Consider the following 21,884-nt stretch of genomic DNA (forward strand, 5'->3'; position numbering starts at 1 on the left):
AGTAAACAAAGCAAATTATGACACCAATGATTTAACATGGAAAATATAATGAGGGAAAAACCATAGACTACCAAAAAACATATATTAATCACCAAGAATAGCAAGATACACAAAGTGTACTTTTGTAGTCACACACCAAAGACTCAATATCAAAATTATAATCTCATTTCATTACCACATAGGTGGTTAAACAAATTTGGAATAAGAAAACTCTAACTGCAATGAGAGAATTCGAAGGCGGTTCTTGATGAACGAAAACTATCAATTTGTAGTCTTCGGTCTCATGAACAACATACTTAAATTTGAACCGATTTCGTCAACGTTTGGCCTTCGAATCAAAACCATGAAATTACAGCCCTCTTTTTTTCCTCTCTTCTCCCTTGTTTCGGTAGTTACTGTTTTTTTTCTCTCTGTCTCTCCTCACTTTAGCTGCACACCATGCATGACCACCACTTCCATTTCTTTTGTTCTTTTCTTTTCTTTTTCTTTTTTTTTTCTTTTATTTAATGCTAGCTGGGCCTCACATGATGGTGGATCCAACCAACAAATTTATACCACTTCTCGAAAATCATGAGGGATTTTCAGTTAATCTTGTCCTCCTTGATGAATACGTGCTTGCGATATCAGATACATTAGCCCCGTTGCGGATAGATTGCAGGACAGAAACAAGCTACGATACTGGAGATGGAATTCTTTGGCACACAGATTTAGATTTCATCAAAACGTGTAGCTCTCTAATGGAAATCTCAGCGTGGGACGACAAATAGGTGCCCTCAGGTTCTTCCCCGGAACAAAACAAGAACTGTTACTCTTTACCAGCGGTTGCGCAGAAAAGGTACTTCGTCAGGACAGCGTTCTATTATGGGAACTACGATGGCCTTTTAAGGCCTCCTAGCTTTGGTCTTGAGTTCAACGGCAACAAGTGAACCACTATGCTGAACTCAACTGCAGGACCCCAGTACTGCGAATTATTATACACGAGTAAGGGTGATTTCATAAGTGTGTGTTTGGCTTGAACGCTGGATAAGAAGTACTCATTCATCTCGGCATTGGAACTACGGCCCTTGTCTGAAGATATGTATGCTACTGCTCCTATGGGCCAAGTTAGGGCTGGGACTACAAGCTACCACTACAATTATGGCACAACTGAATTGATCTTGGGGTGAGTAACCAATTCTCATCTCAGTTAGACCTGCTATTGGCAGTCATCTAGAGAGGAATATAGAGAAAACTATGTACAAATGTCATGGTGAATGCAAATTTATTAACTAGTTGTCTAGTCTACTCAATCAGGTATCCTCAGGATAAGTACAACCGGAAGTGGCAACCTATGATCCCGCAGGGCACGGAGGACATACATGCTAGCTTCATTTCTGTCAACAGACTGACTGCAGAGTATCCTCCCAATTCGGCATTTCTTGATACAATTGAAGCCCTGGACCACCTTCAAATACAGAGTGTTGTACTTCGTAGAGACACGTTTTCTGAATGAAAATGAGACTTGATCGTTTGATTTGAACGTTTTAGGGGGGACCTACATCATGACGCTTTCCCCATGGTACCAGAGTTGCACAGACCTTGAAATTAACATCGAGTCAATCGGGGTGTCTGACAAAGATATATGCGTTCAATTGTTACCAACCGTCAATACAACTCTACCATGTATAATCAGTGCCATCAAATTTTCTGCATCGATCCATCCTCTGGTCACCACAAGAACATCCCATGATGACTGTAAAGAACCCTCTTTTATTGCCTTCAGACCCTTCTTATTTGTTTTATATGTGCTCATATGGTGTGATGGTTTAATCTTTGCAGTGGAAGGGTTACAAACATCTGTAAAGACCTACGAGCAACTGCAAGGATGGAACGGCGATGCATGTCTTCCAAGCGACACTACATGGTCATGGATATCTTGCCAAGGGTACTACCCTCCAAGGGTTAGTTACATGTATAAGCACATCAACAAAGTTCATTCCCATCAATTATATAACCACATCGATGACCTGTGGCTCTCTGATGCCAAAAATCTGTATGACTTTGCATCTATGAGCTTCCAAATGTCCATTGAACCTCTAACCATTGCAATTTATAACAATGCAGAAATCTTACAGGTTATGGTCTCTCCGGTTATCTTCCTTACTTAGCCAAATGCAAGCACTTGAGATTATGTCAGGCATCTGCTTGAATTGTTTACTAAAATTTTTGGCATCTTCTTCCTCAGAATGTTCTTCGACGTGCTTATGATGATCAGCTTCTATTTCTTTGTTTTAGAGACTTGGGAAATAAAAGCCTCAACAGACCAATTCCTGAATTCCTTGGCAAACTGCTGAATCTCAAGGTACTGTGAGTCTTCAAGTCGACGGTGAAGAATAAATTTTCAACCGTATGAATTAGATTTAACTACCCTTATTTAACCTAGAAAACATGTCTTTGTTGTCTCCTATAGAGTTCTTAGCAATAATGACTTCTCCAGCTACGTTCCGAAGAGTATTACTACCTACAAGCAATTGAAACTAGAGTAAGTAGTCTAATTGAACCTGCATGACACTTCTTGCGCAAAATGCTATCTGCAAGGACTGATCTTACCTCTTGTGCAGCATCCGTGGGAACAGCCATGTCATAAAGAGAGAGAGTTTCGCATTGACTTTTGGATTGGCTATTGGGTTACTCTCCTTCATGCTGCTGATCGTTGCTTTTGTTTATTTCTTGGGGCCAAAGAAACCAACACCGGCTGAAGAAGTTACCGCAACGGAAGGGGGGGATGGATGGAATGATGGGCATGTTCAGTCAATGCCTCGAGAGAGTTTCGGAGGAGGCAAACGTTAGTCACCGATTCAACTATCGCAGAGATGAGAGGGTTGAATTACTCTTCTTCTTCTTTTCATTTTGGTTCAATTGCTTGAGAGTTGAGAATGCTTGTAACATACTAATCAGCACTGAAGCAACCCGAAAGTGTCGCAAGAAGGGTCTCCTCTTTGGCTGAATTTTCAGGACCAGAAAAACAGATGCCTACTCCTCTTTCCTATGTTTCTGGCTTGAGAATGATGAAGTATATTTATAAAATTATAGATTTCCCTATTAGATAATATTGTTAGAGACATCATTAGATAAATGTTATAATGGGCAATCTGAACTCCAATAAGAGGGATAATAATCTTCGACGAGAAGCTCTCTAGAATTTCGATTCACATATCCAAGGTTAAGCTATTTTTACAAATTCAGGTTGCTTTCCACAATAGTAAGGATCGATCATTGCTCTCATAGTGCACATATCAACCAGCAATAATAAATAGCAAATATAGGAAAACAGAGGAATGTCGATGCATCACGAGCTGCAGTAGCAACTAATTATTTATGAATACATATCGGAAGAAATAGCAAGTAAAAAAGAAAAAGAAAATGGAGAGGAAGGCCTGCAGGCATACAGCTTTGCTGTATGCTCGAGAGAGCTTAACATAACTACAAACTTAAATACATTCTTTGGTTGGAACTATGACAAAAAATGGTGCAAGTACTACAACTGAAACTGGTAAAGAAAAGTGGATTTAAATTCAGTCGTTTCTGACGCCACGGTTGTCATGGTCTTGAAGTTGTTCATGGATCAACTCGCTGATTTCGTTGTTCATTTGTTGTTCCATGTTGACTCTGAACTCATTCATTGCTACTTGCCCTAATTTCTCTCCCATCTGGCCATTGTTTGCCATTGCCTGCGGTCTGCCATTACTTGTGTTCGCTCCTCCTGTTTGCCCTAAGTTTGAACAGGAGAGATCAACATGAGCTGATGAGGATCAATATGCACTAATAAAATGGTTCTATTTACATATAAAAAATGTGCTAATTATCATCATCATGCACTAACTGTGAATTATTTGATATGCAGTGTCCTTATAAATGAAGGTTTATTTATAGGTGTTGATTCTTCAAGTGCCATGTACTTGAACGATACTGAGGATATGAATCAGCAGTGCACAGTACATGCTAATTAGACTTGTGATTCGACTATTGAGAACTCATTAATGGTTCAAGCATAATGAATGTCAATAAAATTAATGTGTCTGGTCTTAAATATAAAGTTTCAACTCGTGATTATACCTGCAGTCATTGCAGTGATAGCTGCTCTTTTGCGATTCTGGTGTAGGACAAGTGCGACCCCAGCAATAATCCAGATGACGAAGAAAGCAGGAATAGTGCCACCAAGAATTGCGGGGAGCTTGCTAGTCTTCTTGCCTGAGGATGTCGATGGTGTGTCCGACAATCCACTGCCAGTAGTTGTCACATCCGTTTTGCAAGACTTGCCCGAGACGCAAAGCTCCGGATTACCCGATACACTAATAATTAAGTTAGCAAACAGAATAAGTGATCAGTTTTTTATCTAACAAAAACTCAGTAAGTTTCCACCAAAAACGTTTTGCTTGCTCTGATGTAGTAATTGCCCGTTCAAAATGACAAACGTATAGATAGAGTTGACTTACGTTAATTTAATTTTGTTGTTTTTGGACAGCGAGGAAGGGATCTGCCCAGTCAACTTATTATCGGCCAAGTTCCTAGAAAGAAATACGTCAATCTTCAGTTGATATTACCTCAAACAAATCAAATAAACTATGTGAAAAAATGCATAGTTTTTCTTGAGTCTCACAATTCTTTGAGATTCGGTAATGTGCCGAGAAAGTCTGGAATGGATCCACTCAAGCTATTATTGTGCAGATCTCTGGAAACACCATCAGCAAAATAGCACAGGCTGTTAATGATACTCTACGGAAAAAGATAACGACAGCATGTTATATTAGAATTCTCGGCTTGACTCACATCGTCACAACTGCGTCCATGGAACTGAAATCTGGAAGCTGTCCCGATAGATCATATCCGCTCAGATACCTAAGAATCCAGGAATATTCACCGAATCATTGCTTTACCTTGTTTATATATCTTAGAAATCCTTTTATAGCACAAAGTTAGGGAAGAACAAAAAAGCGCTCCATAAGTAATTACAATTAAAAGAAACATTAAGAAGAATTACAATGCTGTCACACGAGGCGTGGCATCACTGCTGCAGTTGAGCCAATCCCAGGTGTATGGAGAAGGGAGGCAAGGATCACCAGACCAGTCTTGTAAGTTGGTAAATTCAGTTTGAAGAGAGGATAATCCATCCACTGATGCAGTGACGAGAAGAACACATGAGATTAGATATTCGAGGCAAAAGGTAATAATGTGAACCGACTCATCCTAGGGGTGATTTGGTTATTAGCAACAGGTAAATTGATTATGGCCCAAGCTTCTAACATTCAATGAACTGAAATTTCTAGAGTATAATAGCTCATAGAATCCTTAACCAGTTGAAGAATACAGACCGTCTTTGCTGTTCGTTCCATCAGTGAGAGCATCAACATAGAACACTTCCATGGCATTTATGAGCGGAGGAAGAGTAGAATCCGAGGTCGCCACCAAGGAAAATGAAGTGTTGGAAGAGGCGCTAAAGTTTGTGAGCCACATCTCGGTGACGGTCCCATAAGGTGGGACAATAATTTCCGGGTTCGGGAGAGGCTTGTCATCAGCATAAAGCTCAAACGATCTCTTTTGAGTCGTGCCAAGCTGAGTGACCTCAGAGAAGTACAAGTTCATGTAGATGGGGACTGCTTTTGCCGGAGAATCAATGGTCAATTGAATGGACTCCGATGCTTTAGAGGTGGTAACTGCATTCTGCATCACTGCTTGTGGAGGATTATCATCGATGCTTGTTATGTCTATGAACAATGCATCGCTAGCGACCACAGTCAATCCGGTCCCTATAGCCGCGGGTTGCCAGATCCGGTCATAAGCATCAGCTGAGTACCTACGAGCCCATGTATGTACTATCATTGTCAAGTGAAAATGGATAAAATATAATTAGCACAAATTGTTCGATGTGATGTCATCGCATGAGGACAATTATACAAAAAAGTCATAAACATATTGTAATTGTGTCAATTCAATTATAAACTTTACACCATTTTAGTCCTAACTATTTTAACATTTTGCCAATTAACTTAATCTGGTCAATTTTGGCTGGAAATCGCTATAATAAATAACGAACATTCTATGTGATACGTTAAGGCCTTCATAGCCCTGCCAGCTGCAGGCAAGGCAACCCTCAGCCAAATCTAGCAAGGGATTATTGACCCTCACCTTGTGGCCCAAGAGATTCATTGGCCAAAATGAAAGGCAAAAAAGGGGGAAAAACAATTAAGAAATCTTTTTTTAAAATAACTATCCAATGTAAAAGTTGTCTCACCTAGGATTATTGGCATCTATGTTAGTGATTTCCGACCAAAATTGGCTGGATGGACTTAATTGACAAAATATGAAAAAAAAAAATTGAATTAAATTAAACATGATTAAAAAATTTATAACTGAATTAACACTTTTGGTAATTTCATTGATTGCATGCATGCAAGAGACTACACGAAATCTAATAACAAAAATCTGTTCGTCATACTTAGGGTCATAACGCTCCCTAAAACAAGATCGAGTTAAAAGCGATGCATGACCAAGGGAGGTGCAAAAACTTTTCTACTCGATTCATTTGTGCATAATTGAAAAATCTCTCATCAATCTCCCGGAGAGATCTCAACTATAGTACTTACTTTGAAATTTCATTAAATTCACCATTAAAGTGTAAAACTACTGTTAGTAAATTTGAGATGAATTCGAATATTGAACATGCAATCCATTCCATCGCAATAGCTATAATTTCTTTTTAGGGTCATATAGAAAGTTTGAATGCAAACGGAAGTGTAGATTATGTACCTAACATCTTTAGTTGTTCCGTAAGCAACCCTAGCTTTCAAGTACAAAGCGTAGTTGGAATCGACGTGCTTGTACATGTTGGCGCCCAAGCTGCGCACTTCGAGAGCCGACATGAAGGGGTACTGGTTAGGCTGCGTCTGCGCAACACAGATGCTCATGGAGTCTCCCTTGACAACGTAGGTGGTCTCGTAGTAAACGACTCGGTCGTTCGAGGTCTCGACCGTGGTCCAGTAATTCCCGTCGTAGTGCAAATCGAAGGTCGGGGGAGCCGATTTCTGGTCGTAGTTCCCGTAGTAGAAGCTTGCCCGGGCGTATATCTGGCCTCCCTTCTCGACCTCGAGAGAGTAGCAGTTCTTCTTCCTGGTCGTGAACACTCTCAACGTGCTCATCACGTGGTCGACCGAGTTGCTGGACTGGACTACCTCGGATTGCCCGTTCTGTATGAGGTCGTTGTCCCCTATCCACCCGATGAAGTTACCATCGATGTAGGTGTCGGATGACCCACAGTCGATGTTCCAAAGCACTGCCGCGAACAGAAGAAAAATAAGTGATTGAAATAACGAAATGAATAGCACCAAATTAAAGAATAGAAAGATCAATCGGAGCTAAGCACGATAATGGTGATTAAGTGTAAGTTATGGAGAAAGAGAGGGAAAAAGCTCATACCATCAGCAGAAGCAGAAATGGCAGAGAGAGCGACTAGAAAGAGAGAGAGATGGGAAGTTGCCATGGTGTGGCCGAGCACTAGAGGAGGTGGTGGGCAAAGAGACGTGACTTTGGGTATTTCATTTATAAGGATGAAGTTTGACTTTCCTACGTGTTTTGTACATTTAGATTTTCTAATTTGCCATGGTGTGGCCGAGCACTAGAGGAGGTGGTGGGCAAAGAGACGTGACTTTGGGTACTTCATTTATAAGGATGAAGTTTGACTTTCCTACGTGTTTTGTACATTTAGATTTTCTAATTTGTCCCTTTCCTTGTCATTTCCAGTGCATGAATAGGTAACAACGTCAACGTGGAAATGGGGTCTCCATTCGAAGGGTCTGACTAGAAAGTTTAATGTTAGTATTTGCTTCGATGAAACTGCATAAACTACGAGTTGATGAGTGGTCGAGATCATGTTTAGGCCATATAAATGGATTTCGGTTGGCGTCGTATCCAATTCTGCATCTTATGATTGATCATATAATTCACAAACCTAGGACTTACCTACAGAGGTCAGAAGCTCCTCATCATGAGGAAATGTAAATGGAACTCAACAAAACGGGGATTTCACATTCGACTTTCTCTCTCTTTTGATGACTTGCTTGATGGTTGAAGTGAGATTGAATCTCGATCCCCTAATTTTCCTACTTGAACTTCAATTTACATTGGGTTCTCCTTTATTTGAATAGTAATTTTTCAAATTATACTCCTAATCATATGCAATTTATCCGCCTATTTACATCTTTATAGGAGAATACGTTTTCTCTTATTGATCGGTTGATCAAATGTTGCAATAGTTCACTTCTTCATCACCTCTTCGTAAAATGTATGACTTTTGTACGAGGGTCCAATTGGTCTGAAATTGGCTATTCGCTGTAAAATGCCACTTGAGCTTAGACAGTTGACTTTGACTTCGGGGCCTCTATCGTCAAGCCCTCATTTTGCGGATCGAATTGGCAAGTAAATTGCTTACACAAATCCAATTAGAAAGTCAGAATTCGAGAATCCCAAGGCCAACAACTTGAGTATGCGAGAGTTATGGTTGACCCGGTTGAGCTAAATTAGTCAGTCAATGGTCAATGAAAAACTCGAAATACAGATGAGAATATTTTGAAGTAGACGGTTTCATACTTAATTTTATTTTGCCCCATTATTAATCGTCAACAAATGCTGTTTAGATGGCATTACGCGATTAAATACACATGCCAGCGTGGGAGAACAAAGTTTACTTATTTAATTTGATCATCATACATATTTACTTTTATTATAATATGAAATGTGGAGGCTCAACTAATCAGAGGCCATTAAAAAAACTGCAAACTCCATGATCCTGAACAATTTATATGCAACTAGTGGGATTTGAACAAGTAATCTCTACTTTTTAAGCTTGAAATCTCCCAATACCCCAATCAACTATTTGATCCTAGGGGAATATTGGTCATGATATTGTCGTGAATAATTTGTGATTTCCATTAGGATCAGGTTAACAGAGGAAAATGAATCATGATCATTACATAATTAAAATATAAAAAAAAACCCAAGAACTTTGTTTTAAACTTATTATATAGTCATCAATTCACTTTTATACTTTCCAATTTGACCGATGTAATTCAAAATATTTTCATCATTTTTCAAAGTAGTATATCCAACCAAAGTTGGACTAAAACTCATTGGCATGGCGATCGAATCAACCTAACTATCTTATATGGCATTGTTGACAATCTAACGTATCTAACTCCACTCAAAATGACATCGTTTTGAGAAATTCTATAAATTGTTTATTTTTTTTCCTTTTCCTCAATATTTATCTTCCTATACAGTAGGGTCATCAGGGCCTTGGCAATGGCTAGTGATCCATGTCAGCCATAAGGAAGCGACAATCCCAAATTTGGCCATAGGCAAGCCATAATCCCACTGGCCTCATTGCACGCCCTTGCCTTGTGAGTGATGATCATGTATCTAACCAACAGGTCTTCTCCAGCAACCCTTGCATGTGGTTGTTGCTCAAACCCCTTGCCGCCCTCACCTTGTCATTGCCTAGATATGGACGAGGTCACCAACCATTGTCAAGGCATCAGCAAAAGGAAGAAGATGAACAGTAAGGAAGGAAAGAGTAGCGAAAAAAAAAAAGAAAATTGAAAAAATAAACTTAAAACTATGTCATTTCATTTAAGATCATCCTTTAACAATAACAATAACAATAATAATAATAACAATAACAATAATAATAATAATAATAATAATAATAATAATAATAATAATAATAATAATAATAATAATAATAATAATAATAATAATAATAATAATAATAATAATAATAATAATAATAATAATAATAATAATAATAATAATAATAATAATAATAATAATAATAATAATAATAATAATAATAATAATAATAATAATAATAATAATAATAATAAAATAATAATAATATCAAAATAGACTACCATGTAAGCCATTTTCTGACCTAAATTGACCATGTGAATTACATTAGAAAATTATCAAAATATTTAAGATTATATTGGTCAAATTGTAAAATTTAAGATTGAATTGGCAGTTATATAATAAATTTAAGATTTTTTTGGGACAATTTTCTTGAAAAGCGCACTTAAACCAGTAAATGTTGACCTCATAAAGTATTTCAAATCTTATAGATCAAATAAAATGCGGATTACATTATATTTTTCCTCAAGTTATGATTTATCTTTGTTGACCAATAGACTTGATCCTGCACTTGGCAGCTCATTCGCCTATTCCTATCGAGCAAGAGTTTGCCGAGTACGGCCGTAAGAATGCTGTGCTGAATGAAGCTGCAAACTTTGTGGTTGTAATTAATGATAATATGACAAATTGGAAAGATGAGTGACAATAATTGCTGCTTTGAGCAATCAAGTTCAGCACTCCATCTCCATTTAAAGAATCATTTCCGTTCTTTTGCCTAGTTCCAAAGTTTTCTTTAAAGTAACAATGAATTAGGCTAATTTATTCCCACCATCAATAGTAAAAGAATTAGCAGCAAGTCATGTCAATTTGTGCAATATATTGTGCATGAAAACTGCGCATGTTACCATTGGTAGGTCTACTTGTATCCGCAGTCCTTGTTGAACAAGCGATGAGATGAGGCTTCGAATCCTTCCTCCCACTTGTGTGTTAAACCTTATAGTTTATACCATTCACCATGCACTAATTATTATTCGCTTCTTCTCTTACTTTAAAATATGAGTTACTATTATTAGTGGAAACCTCTTGTTTGCTCTAGATAATCTTCACCATCGGCTCCTACATGCATCATGCGTGTGCGAATTAAGTCAATTAATTGCCGTGATTTCACCTAAAACCAAAGTGGCAATTTCAACTAATATTTTCACTTAAAAATGAGATAAAACCACGTTTAGATGCAATATAATCAAGAATTATATGATCTCTGAGCAAGTCGAACTCCTCCAAATAGTGCATACAATTTTTAAATGCAACCACTAATGAATCTAATACTTGCTATGTAAATGATTCTTAAGCAATGAAAGCACCTGAACGATGAATAACACAGTGATAATTTAACTTATAGTTTGACATATTATACGCAATACGCACGGAAATCTTTGCCCCACTTGATAGACCACAATCATTTGGTAGAAATTGAAGAAAAATCAGACATTTATAAGAATGTTTAATTTTGACAGGAAGAGATTATGCAAATGATGGTGGTCGTATTTTCAGCTGAGAAATGCCAATTGACCTCGGAAAGTATAATGCAATCCTCGGCCCGGAGTTGACTTCAACCCGACCTTCTTAAAGAATAATCATGAAATTTTATTTTTCTGGTTTTTCTGGAAAAATAAAGGACAATTTGCAAGTCAAGTGTCAACCAGCTAATATTGTCGACCAAGGACCCTGACATTGACTATTCATTCGCACAGTCATCTTCATCATCTTCATAATATGTTTTCGGCGAATAAATTCTAGCCTACAATGTGTGCTTGCCACTTATAATGAGGTGATGAGGTTTGAAATTGCAAAGTTTAAGACCAAAAATATGTTACATATATACATATATCGGTATACATAGACACACACATATTGATCTATCTACCCCACTACATAAAAATAGAGGTGCTTCCAATACAAGGGTGTTTCCAGCTTTTCTCTATCATTGGGAATATCCCTCTTCCTTTGACCAATCAAATAATTTACTCTGTATTAGCTAAAGTATTTTGTCCCTCTAACCACTCAAATAATTGTGTCCCTGCCTAATCTTTCTCAACTGGCGCCTATTCATTCTCAACGCCGAACATGTTTTGTTATTTAGCGCAACTTGAACATAAGTATGCCTAGCAATATCGATCGGGGTTTCAACCCTCCACGTGCACGCACGTTCCCTTCTCCATGTATGCTTTATTGTCCGTATGATCAAACGCAGAGCTGTAAGTTAGGCATTGACCACTGCAAATATGCATATGCATTTCTTGATCTACGAATCCTGTTCTGTCGAGTAATCCAATCGATACTGAGACTATGATTTGCTTCGTGTTGTTCCGTTATGCTCGGTCGACATTGATGTGTTCTCGAGGTATATATGCTCACTTACGCATGAAAATGAATGGTACAAAATGTTTGTTAGAAGATCGAGGCTTACGATTTTGCCAAGGAGTGTGAGAATTTACGGAAGGATGGCATGGTTTGTTCTTATCAGTTAAACATTCCTCTCGAGCTATTGATTTTGTATTGCCACCACACTGCAGCTCCGCCCGATGTTGTGTCCGTAGCCCTGGTCATTTGATCAACTGTTGGGGGTAGAAAAAGAAGCACAAGAAGGCAAGCAACTTTGAAAACACAAAAAACAAAAAAACATACGAAGAATATCAGTACACAAATCTGAAAATCAAAACAAATAACATGGATATATGGAAAATTCTACTTTGGAAAGGAGGGGGAGGTCTGAAAATCTTACAACTTACAATCAAAATTTATCGTTTCCTAAATGTGGTGAACGAGCATCTACGATCTACCCAAACCCTCCCATATTCCTGATCTTTAGATCAAAAGTTTGTGCCAAACCAGCCCTTCTTAGGGCAGTCATCAAGCGACCCAGCTACATGATTAGTAGGGGTGTCAACGGTTTGGTTCGGTTCGATTTTTTTGAAAAACCAAACCGTTAGGAAAACTTCCGAACCGAACTAAATGAGATTCGAATCGAATACGAACCGAACTGAAATTTCAATTCGGTTCGGTTCGGTTTTTCAATTTTTGATTTTCAACTTTTAGTTTTCAGTTTTGTATTTTTTTTTTCTGTTGTATTTCCAATAAATAAGCTCTTATTGGTTTGTTAGTTTGGTTCAGTTCGGTTAACTGATAAAAACCGAACCGATAAAAAAAAAATTCGGTTTTTAATGAGAACCTAACCGAAAAAACCAAATTTTTCGGTTCAGCTCGGTTCGGTTTTCGGTTCGGTTTTTGACATCCCTAATGATTAAGTCTAGCTATAATTAAAAGCTGAATAAGTAGCTTATATGCGGCCTTTTTTTCTCCAGTGGAACGTTTAGAAAAGAGTCGCCATTGGAGCCCAGAAACAGAATGAAACATGCGACGGCGACCACCCCAACTACGATGACAAGGGTTTTGCTCTTCTTCTTGCCATGGCCTGAAGCTGAAGGGTTGGCGTCTTCGGTATCATCGGGCGCGTCCCGCCCATAACCATATAATCGAGGTCCGAACTAATCCAACGAACCCGGTTCGTGTTCAGCTTTCCTTACTTCTATTTTTCCACATTAAACCAAGAGGAAATGTAAAAAAGGGAGAACCAAAAAAGGCATGTGCATTTCCGATTATTATTGTGTCCGGTTCAGAATCCCAGGAGACATTGCCAAGATCGCCTCGCGTTGCTTTCGGGTTTACCGAAAACACGTGACTTGCCAGGCCCATGCATCGGCCCATTGGGCTCTCTTCCGAATGTAATCCTACGAGGCCCAGGACCGACTCGTAGGAACCCTTGGTGGCAAACTGGTAATTGACGTTCCGGCGTTAGTTTGCCAACCTTTCATGTCGGTTTGCGTGTCATTCTCTCTTCTCATTTTCCAATGGACCCCACGTGGTGGGACCCAGCCTACACCTCTCTCTCCCGATAATTAGGGATCGAGAATTAGGGTCGTGATTCCCATTCAACGTAGAAGGAGTTCCCAAATTACTTAAAAATAACAAATGAGGAACTAAATTGAATTTGAAGAGTTTCGGCACATAAGCGAAATGAGCTCTCTCCTTTGCTATATTTTGTCTAAAGGTTCTTTTTTCGTATAAGATTGACGTAGGTTTAACTCGCAAAAAAATTCACATATTCCATATTGATGTTGACTAATTGTGACATGAGAGAAGAAAAAAAAGAGTAGAGGAAGATTAGGCCAAGACCCTAGGATCTTGGAATTTGAGGTTCATGTCTGGACACGTGACACCAATGGTCGGCATACATGGAGTCGCAATTGATATGCTGCCAAATTTGTTAGTCATAACAAAATATGGGAATAATTAATTCCTAACAATCCTTTTTTTTCCTTGTCCTTACCAAAAAAAACAATCCTTTTTCTTGCTACTTTCCATTTCCTACACCCTAAGGGCATCTTAGTGATGTGATTTTTTGAATTTGAGATATTAATGAATTATGCTTTAGCTTATTAAAATTTTTGAAAGATTTATTGACATACGGTTTAAGGTTATTTTGTGTCATATTTACAAGATAGGTTCCATGAAAGAGCTAATGAATTTTACTATGTTTATTTCATTATATAAATCAATTACCAATGGGGAGGATTTGAGCTAGTCTCACTCCCCATTCATTTGTTTTGATTTTTTTTTTTATAGCTTTTTAGTATTTTTCCTCTTTTTTCTCTCCTAATCTAGATTTTGAAGTTGTGCTTTGCCAATCTTGGTATAGATTTGAGAGTTTGAACTCTCCAAATCTAGTTATAGACCTAGGAGTTCTTTTCTCCTAATTTGAATTGAGAGTTTAAAAATGTTTTCAGAGGTATAATCATGTACAAGTCATCTACCTCTAGTTTCAATGTTTTGATTTTCTTTGAGCTTTTTTGTACTTTTCTTCTTTTTTCTCTCCTAGTCTAGATTCAAGAGATGTGCGTCTAGTTTCAATGTTTTGATTTTCTTGGAGCTTTTTCATATTTTTCCTCTTTTCTCTCATGATCTAGATTAACGAGCTGTGCTCTCCCAATCTAGTTATAGATTTGAGAGTTTCAACTCTCCAAATCTAGTTATAGGCTTAGGAGTTTTTCTTTCCTGATTTGAGTCGGGGAGTTTAATAATATTTTTGGGAATTCAATATCCATGTACTCTATCTATATACAGGTCATTTGCCTCTAGTTTCAATGCTAATCATAGTAGTTCTGGTATCTCGCTATGCTCTTCCAAAGGTTAAATTTGTGCTGTATGATGATGATATAAAGGAAGCCGAACTTAGGCGCACACATAAATTGGCAATGCTGTAGTTATTTGAGAAAAAATTTCCGGCATGTGTACACTACTAATGATAATATGAGATGCAATGAATGGGCACCAATTATTTTACTTGACAAATTCGTTCTTTGAAACAAATATATGCTTAACCCTATGAGGACTTTGTTGATTCTCTTTATTTTATGGATTTGCTTTGTTTTGTAGTATTATGACATTTGCTTTACTTTGATTTGCTTTACTATAAAAGTTTATGTATTTCTTATGTATCTTTTTGAGCCATGAATACAATGTTTTCTAATAAAAAATTAATTACCACCTGAATTATAGTTTTAATTAATGATACGTTTTGGAGATGATGCCCGCGCATCGCATGGGCCCTCAACTAGCGTTTCATTGTAACTCACGTCATTCTTATGAATCATGATGCTAGAAATTTTGTGCTGAATTGTCTCGTGGGACTTGAGTTGATTGAAGGGCCGGGAGACTTTTCCGCCAACTCTACGGAGAAGAATGAAAAAGAAAAAGAAAATATCGAAATTTTCGCTAAAGCGATAATTATATTTCCTTTATTACCCTTGAAAGTGAAGTCTTTGAAATTATATTTGGCTAGGATCTCTCCTCATTTCCCAGATTTAAAAATGGACAAGAGAAAAAAGCAACAAAAAAAAAAGAAGTAGGAGTGATTTACCTGCCGAGTTTGATTGGGCACGCCGCAAGGGAAGAGATCAATTGGCACCACGAAGTATATATTATTGATTTTCGCGCCACTTTTGAGATTTTAATTCGTGTTTTATAGATGTCACAAGAATAGAGAGGATTAATATAAATATAGCATGAGAAATGTTAAATAATACCCTTGTGGCACTTGTTAATTTTTATATAACGTGCTTTGAAAATATTAATTTTACTGTTTCATGTGAGTAACTATATTAAAACGTACAATTCTTCCACTTATACTGTTTGTGAAAAGTATTATCTTCACTTTAAATAAACTTAACCCCCTAACGACATTTGTTAAAAAATCACATTGGATATTTCTCGATAGACATAGGATTTCACCTTATTTGAACGAAAAAAGGAAAATGCGAACTCTTTGAATGGGGAGTGCAAGCAAATTTTCCGGTGGCAAAAAGTCTCCACTACCTTTCTTTTCCGTTGTAAATTCCCCAAGTGGATGGCCAGATTTGCCAGCATAACAAACGGGGCCAAATTTTTCCTCTCCTCACCGCTCCAACGATTCTTGCGATGTGGAAAGCTTTGATGTTCAAGTAAATTCTCCATTCATACGCAACAAACCCTAGCCGTCTTGGCCAGTCTTTGTCAATTCAGAGTCCCTTTCGTTCTGCCGCCTTAATTTATGGAGTTAATTGGTATTAGACGTGGTCATGATGAGCTTTGTGTGGCAGCACTCAAATGGATGGCGCTTTGAAAGTGAACGTTGGGAATCTAAATCAACGTTTTGTCCAAGAGTCTCTGATCTCAATCCTTTGTTGTACTCCTATACAGATGTAGCACTCTTATTGAAAAAGATGGTATTCTCGTATATTCTCTAGTTAAGAACGTAAATTCCGCATTCATCCTTTATAAGAAGATTGATATTGAATGGATACGATGAAAACACGATAGACACTTTACTCGACCAAGTGATGTGATTGAAGAAAGTACCTCCATTAATTTATTAGTCATGTGCGACATTTTCCGCTTCATGGCATTTAAAAATTTTCCTCAACAACAATGATGTGGGCTGAGGTTTTAAAAATTTTCTATGTTGAATGCCCTCAATGTCCCAACAATCAAAGTCATGCTTAGAAAAGGTCCCGATGCTTCCACTTGCCAGCTAGTGTTGCAATCGCACCATTTAATTAAGAGAGAAAAAGAACGATTGACAATGCAGATAATAATTTAGAATGACCGGCCCTAGAAGTACCTGCTTGTTTTTGTCCTCCCTCTCTCTGTCTCCATTCCCATCTTCATTTTGAAAAAAAGAGGCACATAGGACTCGTCAATCTTTAGCTCATGTTATCAACTTATCATGGGGTCTTCTTCCGTTTCAATGTTAGCTTGCTTTCTCTTTTGTTGACTGCAAAATGATATAAATTAAAGTTTCCGATTTTGGGTCATTATTCTCTAGAACTCTAGAGCTCAAATTGAAGTTCCCATGCTCCATTTCCGTGTATTAAATTGATGTATTTCTTGAATATTGAATACCATGTGAGTGGAAAGAAATGATTAATCGAAGTGAATCCTACTTCTTATAGAGTTTTGACGAAAACCAACCCGTAAAATACAAATTCGTGTCGGTCAGATAAAGAAAAAGAGTGTATCTTACCTGCTAATCATGAAACCTCTGAAGCCTGTGAATATCTCCATGTTTTGTATTAGAATTACAAAAAACTGCAAAATAAGTCATGGTTGGAGAAGTCATTGTGCGGGATCATGGAACTACCTTAAGTAAGAAAAGAAAAACCCTTGCGACGTGACAAGCGATGAGTAGATTGAAGAATTAAACCCGAAAAGAAAGAAACGTCACGTGATTCGCTGGAAGTGAGAAAAGATAGAGAGCACCGCCTCAACCCACGAAAGGGTTTAACCGCAAGGAAAAGTAGAAAGAAACTGTCCACCTAACGTGGTCCAAAAACGGCAGAAGTGGTCACATCTGTTATCATGCATGATTTGAAGTAAATTCTCACATGTAACTTCTCCTTCTTCTCCCATCCCCATCACCACCTCCTAATATCTCTGCCGCTGTTTCCGCTAACATAATTCCTTGCAGAGCTTCTCATAAAAGCGTCGGCTCCCATTTAAAGACGAGGTCAGCTCTCTACCTAATGCTGAACGTTTAGCTGGGTTGCCTTCATGTCTTTTTTTTTTCTTTTTTTTTAAAGAATATTTTTGCTCCAGCTCAGTCTCCAACCCTTTTGACTCCCCACTTGTTTAAAGCTTTTCCTCCGTATTGCCTTTTCTTTTCTTGATTGTATAAAGCATAAACAAATCTATGAATCTGTCCCTTCTCTTCTCTGGGGTTGTCACCGAGTAGAAACCAGCTAGCGCCTCGCAGTTTTCCGGTGCTCTCTCTCTCTCTCTCTTTCTCTCTCTGCGCAGTCTTTTGGGTTCCCTCTTAAAGTCTTGTTTGGTGTTTTGGGACTCTTAAACGTTCCCACCGTGTTCGGCCGATTTGCCATTCAAAGCTGGGCTTGTGCGTTTCTCTCTCTCGCTCTCTCTGTTGGTGCTCTTTCCGCTATAAAGGTGCCATCTTTAACGCTTCCTGCTGAGTTCTGTCAATTGGGTTTGGATCTTGATCGTCTCCCTGATTGGGATCGGTTGCTCCTTTTCTCCCTTTTTTTTTATTGTTTACAAATCTCATCTCTTCGAGATAAGATCTTGAAGTTGCCATCTTTGTACTGTTTTTCGGTTAGTTCTTGATCGTGAGTGCTTGCCCGTTGTGATTCAAACCCTGTACTTGCCCTGTCGTTCGCTTCTTCCTGTATGAGAAATCAAGATTTGAGCTTTGCCTAGCGCAAATATAGCTTGATTTGCTGAGCTTCTTAGCTTAAAGATCATAGATGAAGCGCAATAGAAGCTTGGAATTGTTTTTGTGGGCTTTGTCAATCTTGTGTTTGGCTCGGTCTTCAGATGGGTATTCTCCTCCAGATAATTACCTCATAGATTGTGGATCCTCAACCAATACCACTGTAGGTAACCGCGTTTTTCTCGCCGATAGCTTGGCCTCAAAGTTCGTTTCCACCCCGCAAAATGTTCTGGCCAGTGCATCGAACTCTGTTAGTTCTTCTGATGTTTCCCAGCTCTATCAAACCGCGAGAGTCTTTACTGGTTCCACCAAATACACATTTCCCATCAGCCAGAGTGGTAGGCACTGGATTCGGCTCTATTTCTCTCCTTTTGATTACCAATCTTACAACATGAGCACTGCTATATTTGCTGTTTCAGCCCAAAACTTTGGTCTTCTCAGTAATTTTAGTGCCAGTGGCAGCGTCATGAAAGAGTTTTCCCTGAACGTAACGTCGAGTAACCTTGTTGTCACCATTACCCCCTCCGATAAGTCATTTGCATTTCTGAATGCAATTGAAGTTGTCTCCATGCCCGACACTTTAATTCAGGATGGCTATATTCTTCCTGCTTGGAAGTTTCAAGGTCTCCCATCGCAGGCTCTTGAGACAATCTGGAGATTGAACATGGGTGGAGCAAAAGTTTCTGCTATGAATGATACTCTCTGGAGAAATTGGGATCCCGACTATGGTTTTCTAGTCCTACCTAATCTGGCAAAGAATATATCCAAGATTGGAGCAGTTAACTATGTATCAGGTGGGGCGACTGCGGATACTGCTCCTGCTTCAGTCTATGGCACTGCAACTGAGATGAACTCGGGAAGTGATCCTAATAGCAATTTCAATGTCACCTGGGAGTTTGATATAGATGTTGGATCTAGACACCTTATTCGCTTTCACTTCTGTGATATAGTGAGCTCGTCGCTTAACCAGCTCTACTTCAGTGTCTATCTTGACTCATCTACTGTTTATAGTGACCTTGATTTGAGTATCCTCTCGATCAATGTTTTGGCTGTTCCCAATTTCTTTGATATAGTTTCAGGGTTGTCAGTGAGCAACAAGATTCGTGTAAGTGTTGGTCCATACACGGCAAATGGCGCTTACCCCAATGCCATTTTGAATGGGTTAGAGATCATGAAATTGAATGGGGCAGCGGGAACTTCTGGTTCCAGCTCTGGCAAAAATGTCAGTGTCATAGTGGGTACAACTATCGGGGCACTTATTGCAGCACTTTTGGCTGGAGTTCTCTTTTTGTGGTGCCGAAGAAGGCGACAACGACTTGCAAAGCAGGGGCTTTCCAAGACATGGATTCCATTTTCCACTAATGGAGGCACTTCTCACACCATGGGGAGTAAATACTCTAATGGAACAACCCTTAGCGTTGCTTCCAATCTTGGGTATCGCTTTCCCTTTGTGGCTGTTCAAGAGGCCACAAACAACTTTGATGAGAGTTGGGTCATTGGTATTGGTGGTTTTGGAAAAGTGTACCGGGGAGATTTGAATGACGGAACAAGAGTAGCTGTTAAGAGGGGTAATCCTCGGTCCCAACAGGGACTTGCAGAATTCCAAACCGAAATTGAGATGCTTTCACAGTTTCGCCACCGCCATCTGGTTTCTTTGATTGGGTATTGTGATGAAAAGAGTGAGATGATTTTGATTTATGAATACATGGAGAACGGCACGCTGAAGAGCCATCTTTATGGCTCTAGCGTTCCTAGCCTGAGCTGGAAGCAGAGGCTTGAGATATGCATTGGTTCTGCTAGAGGGCTCCACTACCTCCACACTGGCTATGCAAAGGCGGTCATCCATCGCGATGTGAAGTCTGCAAATATTTTGCTTGATGAGAACCTCATGGCAAAAGTTGCTGATTTTGGGCTTTCCAAGACAGGGCCGGAAATTGATCAGACCCATGTGAGTACAGCAGTGAAAGGAAGTTTTGGATACCTTGATCCGGAATACTTCAGAAGGCAACAACTTACTGAAAAATCTGATGTGTATTCATTTGGGGTGGTCTTACTCGAAGTCCTCTGTGCAAGACCTGTTATTGATCCATCACTCCCTAGGGAAAAGGTGAACTTGGCGGAATGGGCAATGAAGTGGCAAAAGAAAGGGCAATTGGATCAGATCATAGACCCTACTCTTGTTGGTAAAATCAGACCCGATTCTCTTCGGAAGTTTGGGGAAACGGCTGAGAAATGCTTGGCTGACTATGGCGTTGATCGGCCTTCAATGGGAGATGTGCTGTGGAATCTGGAATATGCCCTTCAACTTCAAGAGGCGGTTGTGCAAGGAGACCCTGAAGAAAACAGTACTAACGTGATTGGTGAGCTATCTCCTCAAGTCCACAATTTCAGCAATGCCGATCCGATGATTTCCACCGCGCAGTTTGAAGTATCTAGTGTGGACGACCTCTCGATGAGTAAAGTGTTCTCACAGCTTGTGAACTCCGAGGGTAGATGAGCATTCATCTTGCTGACCTCTTGTTCTGATTCTTTCTCCAACCAACCATGATAAGGTGGGATTCACTTTTAGTTTCATCGAGAAGTTTGGTGTGCTAGTGCTGCTAATGGACCATTCGGGTGTGCGCGGTGCAACTTTGGTTGAGTCAGGGGACCAGGAGAAGAGGAGGAACGCACCTAGTTTCATGTGTCATTGATGTCTCACTTGATGGAGTTTGCTTATGGACAGACCTGACTTTGAACAGGAGGAATACCAGTTTGTGTTTTAGGTAACTGATAGTGAAGAATCTGATTACTGATAAAAGCTGTTGAATCTGAATCGTTTTCTTGTAATGTTTACTTGTTCCTTTCTGTGTTCACTCTTCACAGGAATGTTTATAAGTTCATTTATTTCACCTTTCTTTGAATCGATTGGCTGGGTTTGAATTGTGAATCCGCCCTTTTATCGTCCCCTGTCGCAAATGACATTGATTTCCTAAATTTATGTTTCTGCTGCATTCACATGAACCTTTGGCTTAAATATGTAACGAAACAGTTTGAGAAGCAAACGGGAGGATTGTTGGATGCTGCTTGGGTTTTGCTTTTAGGTAGTCTTCATCTTCACAACGCGTTGTCATTTTGTAAATTATCAGTTGCTGGCCTCTGTTCAGGATCACGACGTTGAAGATGTTTTAATAGTTGAGAGGCACAGATTGGCTGCTGCCCGTCATTTTCATCGGTGGAAATTTGAAACTATCCTGCTCTCTCTCTCTCTCTCTCTCTCTCTCTCTCTCTCTGTGCGCGGACAACTTGATACGGCCACCATGGAAAGCCTTGCCGCTGCCCCCATTCATTGTCTCGACCACCACCAAAATCGTTCTCAGCCATCTCTTCCTCCCCACGCGCATGATCACCCTCTCTATGTCCTGTT

At 39.1% G+C, this 21,884-nt stretch overlaps 2 protein-coding genes across 2 annotated transcripts; one reads left to right on the top strand and one right to left on the bottom strand.

The window, feature by feature from the left end:
• Window positions 1–3,374: 3,374 nt before the first annotated feature.
• On the bottom strand, window positions 3,375–7,537 carry LOC104432780 (uncharacterized protein At1g24485-like). The gene is made up of 9 exons (XM_010045305.3): window positions 7,453–7,537; window positions 6,787–7,309; window positions 5,352–5,833; window positions 5,021–5,153; window positions 4,810–4,878; window positions 4,640–4,711; window positions 4,476–4,547; window positions 4,096–4,331; window positions 3,375–3,751 (listed from the first exon to the last, which is right to left on the bottom strand). The coding sequence occupies exons 1-9, from the start codon at window positions 7,514–7,516 to the stop codon at window positions 3,555–3,557; spliced, it is 1,848 nt and encodes a 615-aa protein (XP_010043607.3). The 5' UTR covers window positions 7,517–7,537; the 3' UTR covers window positions 3,375–3,554.
• A 10,155-nt stretch (window positions 7,538–17,692) lies between these two features.
• LOC104428373 (receptor-like protein kinase HERK 1) lies at window positions 17,693–21,425 on the top strand. Its single transcript, XM_010041369.3, has one exon. The coding sequence runs from the start codon at window positions 18,513–18,515 to the stop codon at window positions 20,973–20,975; it is 2,463 nt and encodes an 820-aa protein (XP_010039671.3). The 5' UTR covers window positions 17,693–18,512; the 3' UTR covers window positions 20,976–21,425.
• Window positions 21,426–21,884: the final 459 nt, after the last annotated feature.

Source organism: Eucalyptus grandis, chromosome 2, assembly GCF_016545825.1.
Source record: "Eucalyptus grandis isolate ANBG69807.140 chromosome 2, ASM1654582v1, whole genome shotgun sequence".
NCBI classification, from domain to species: domain Eukaryota; kingdom Viridiplantae; phylum Streptophyta; class Magnoliopsida; order Myrtales; family Myrtaceae; genus Eucalyptus; species Eucalyptus grandis.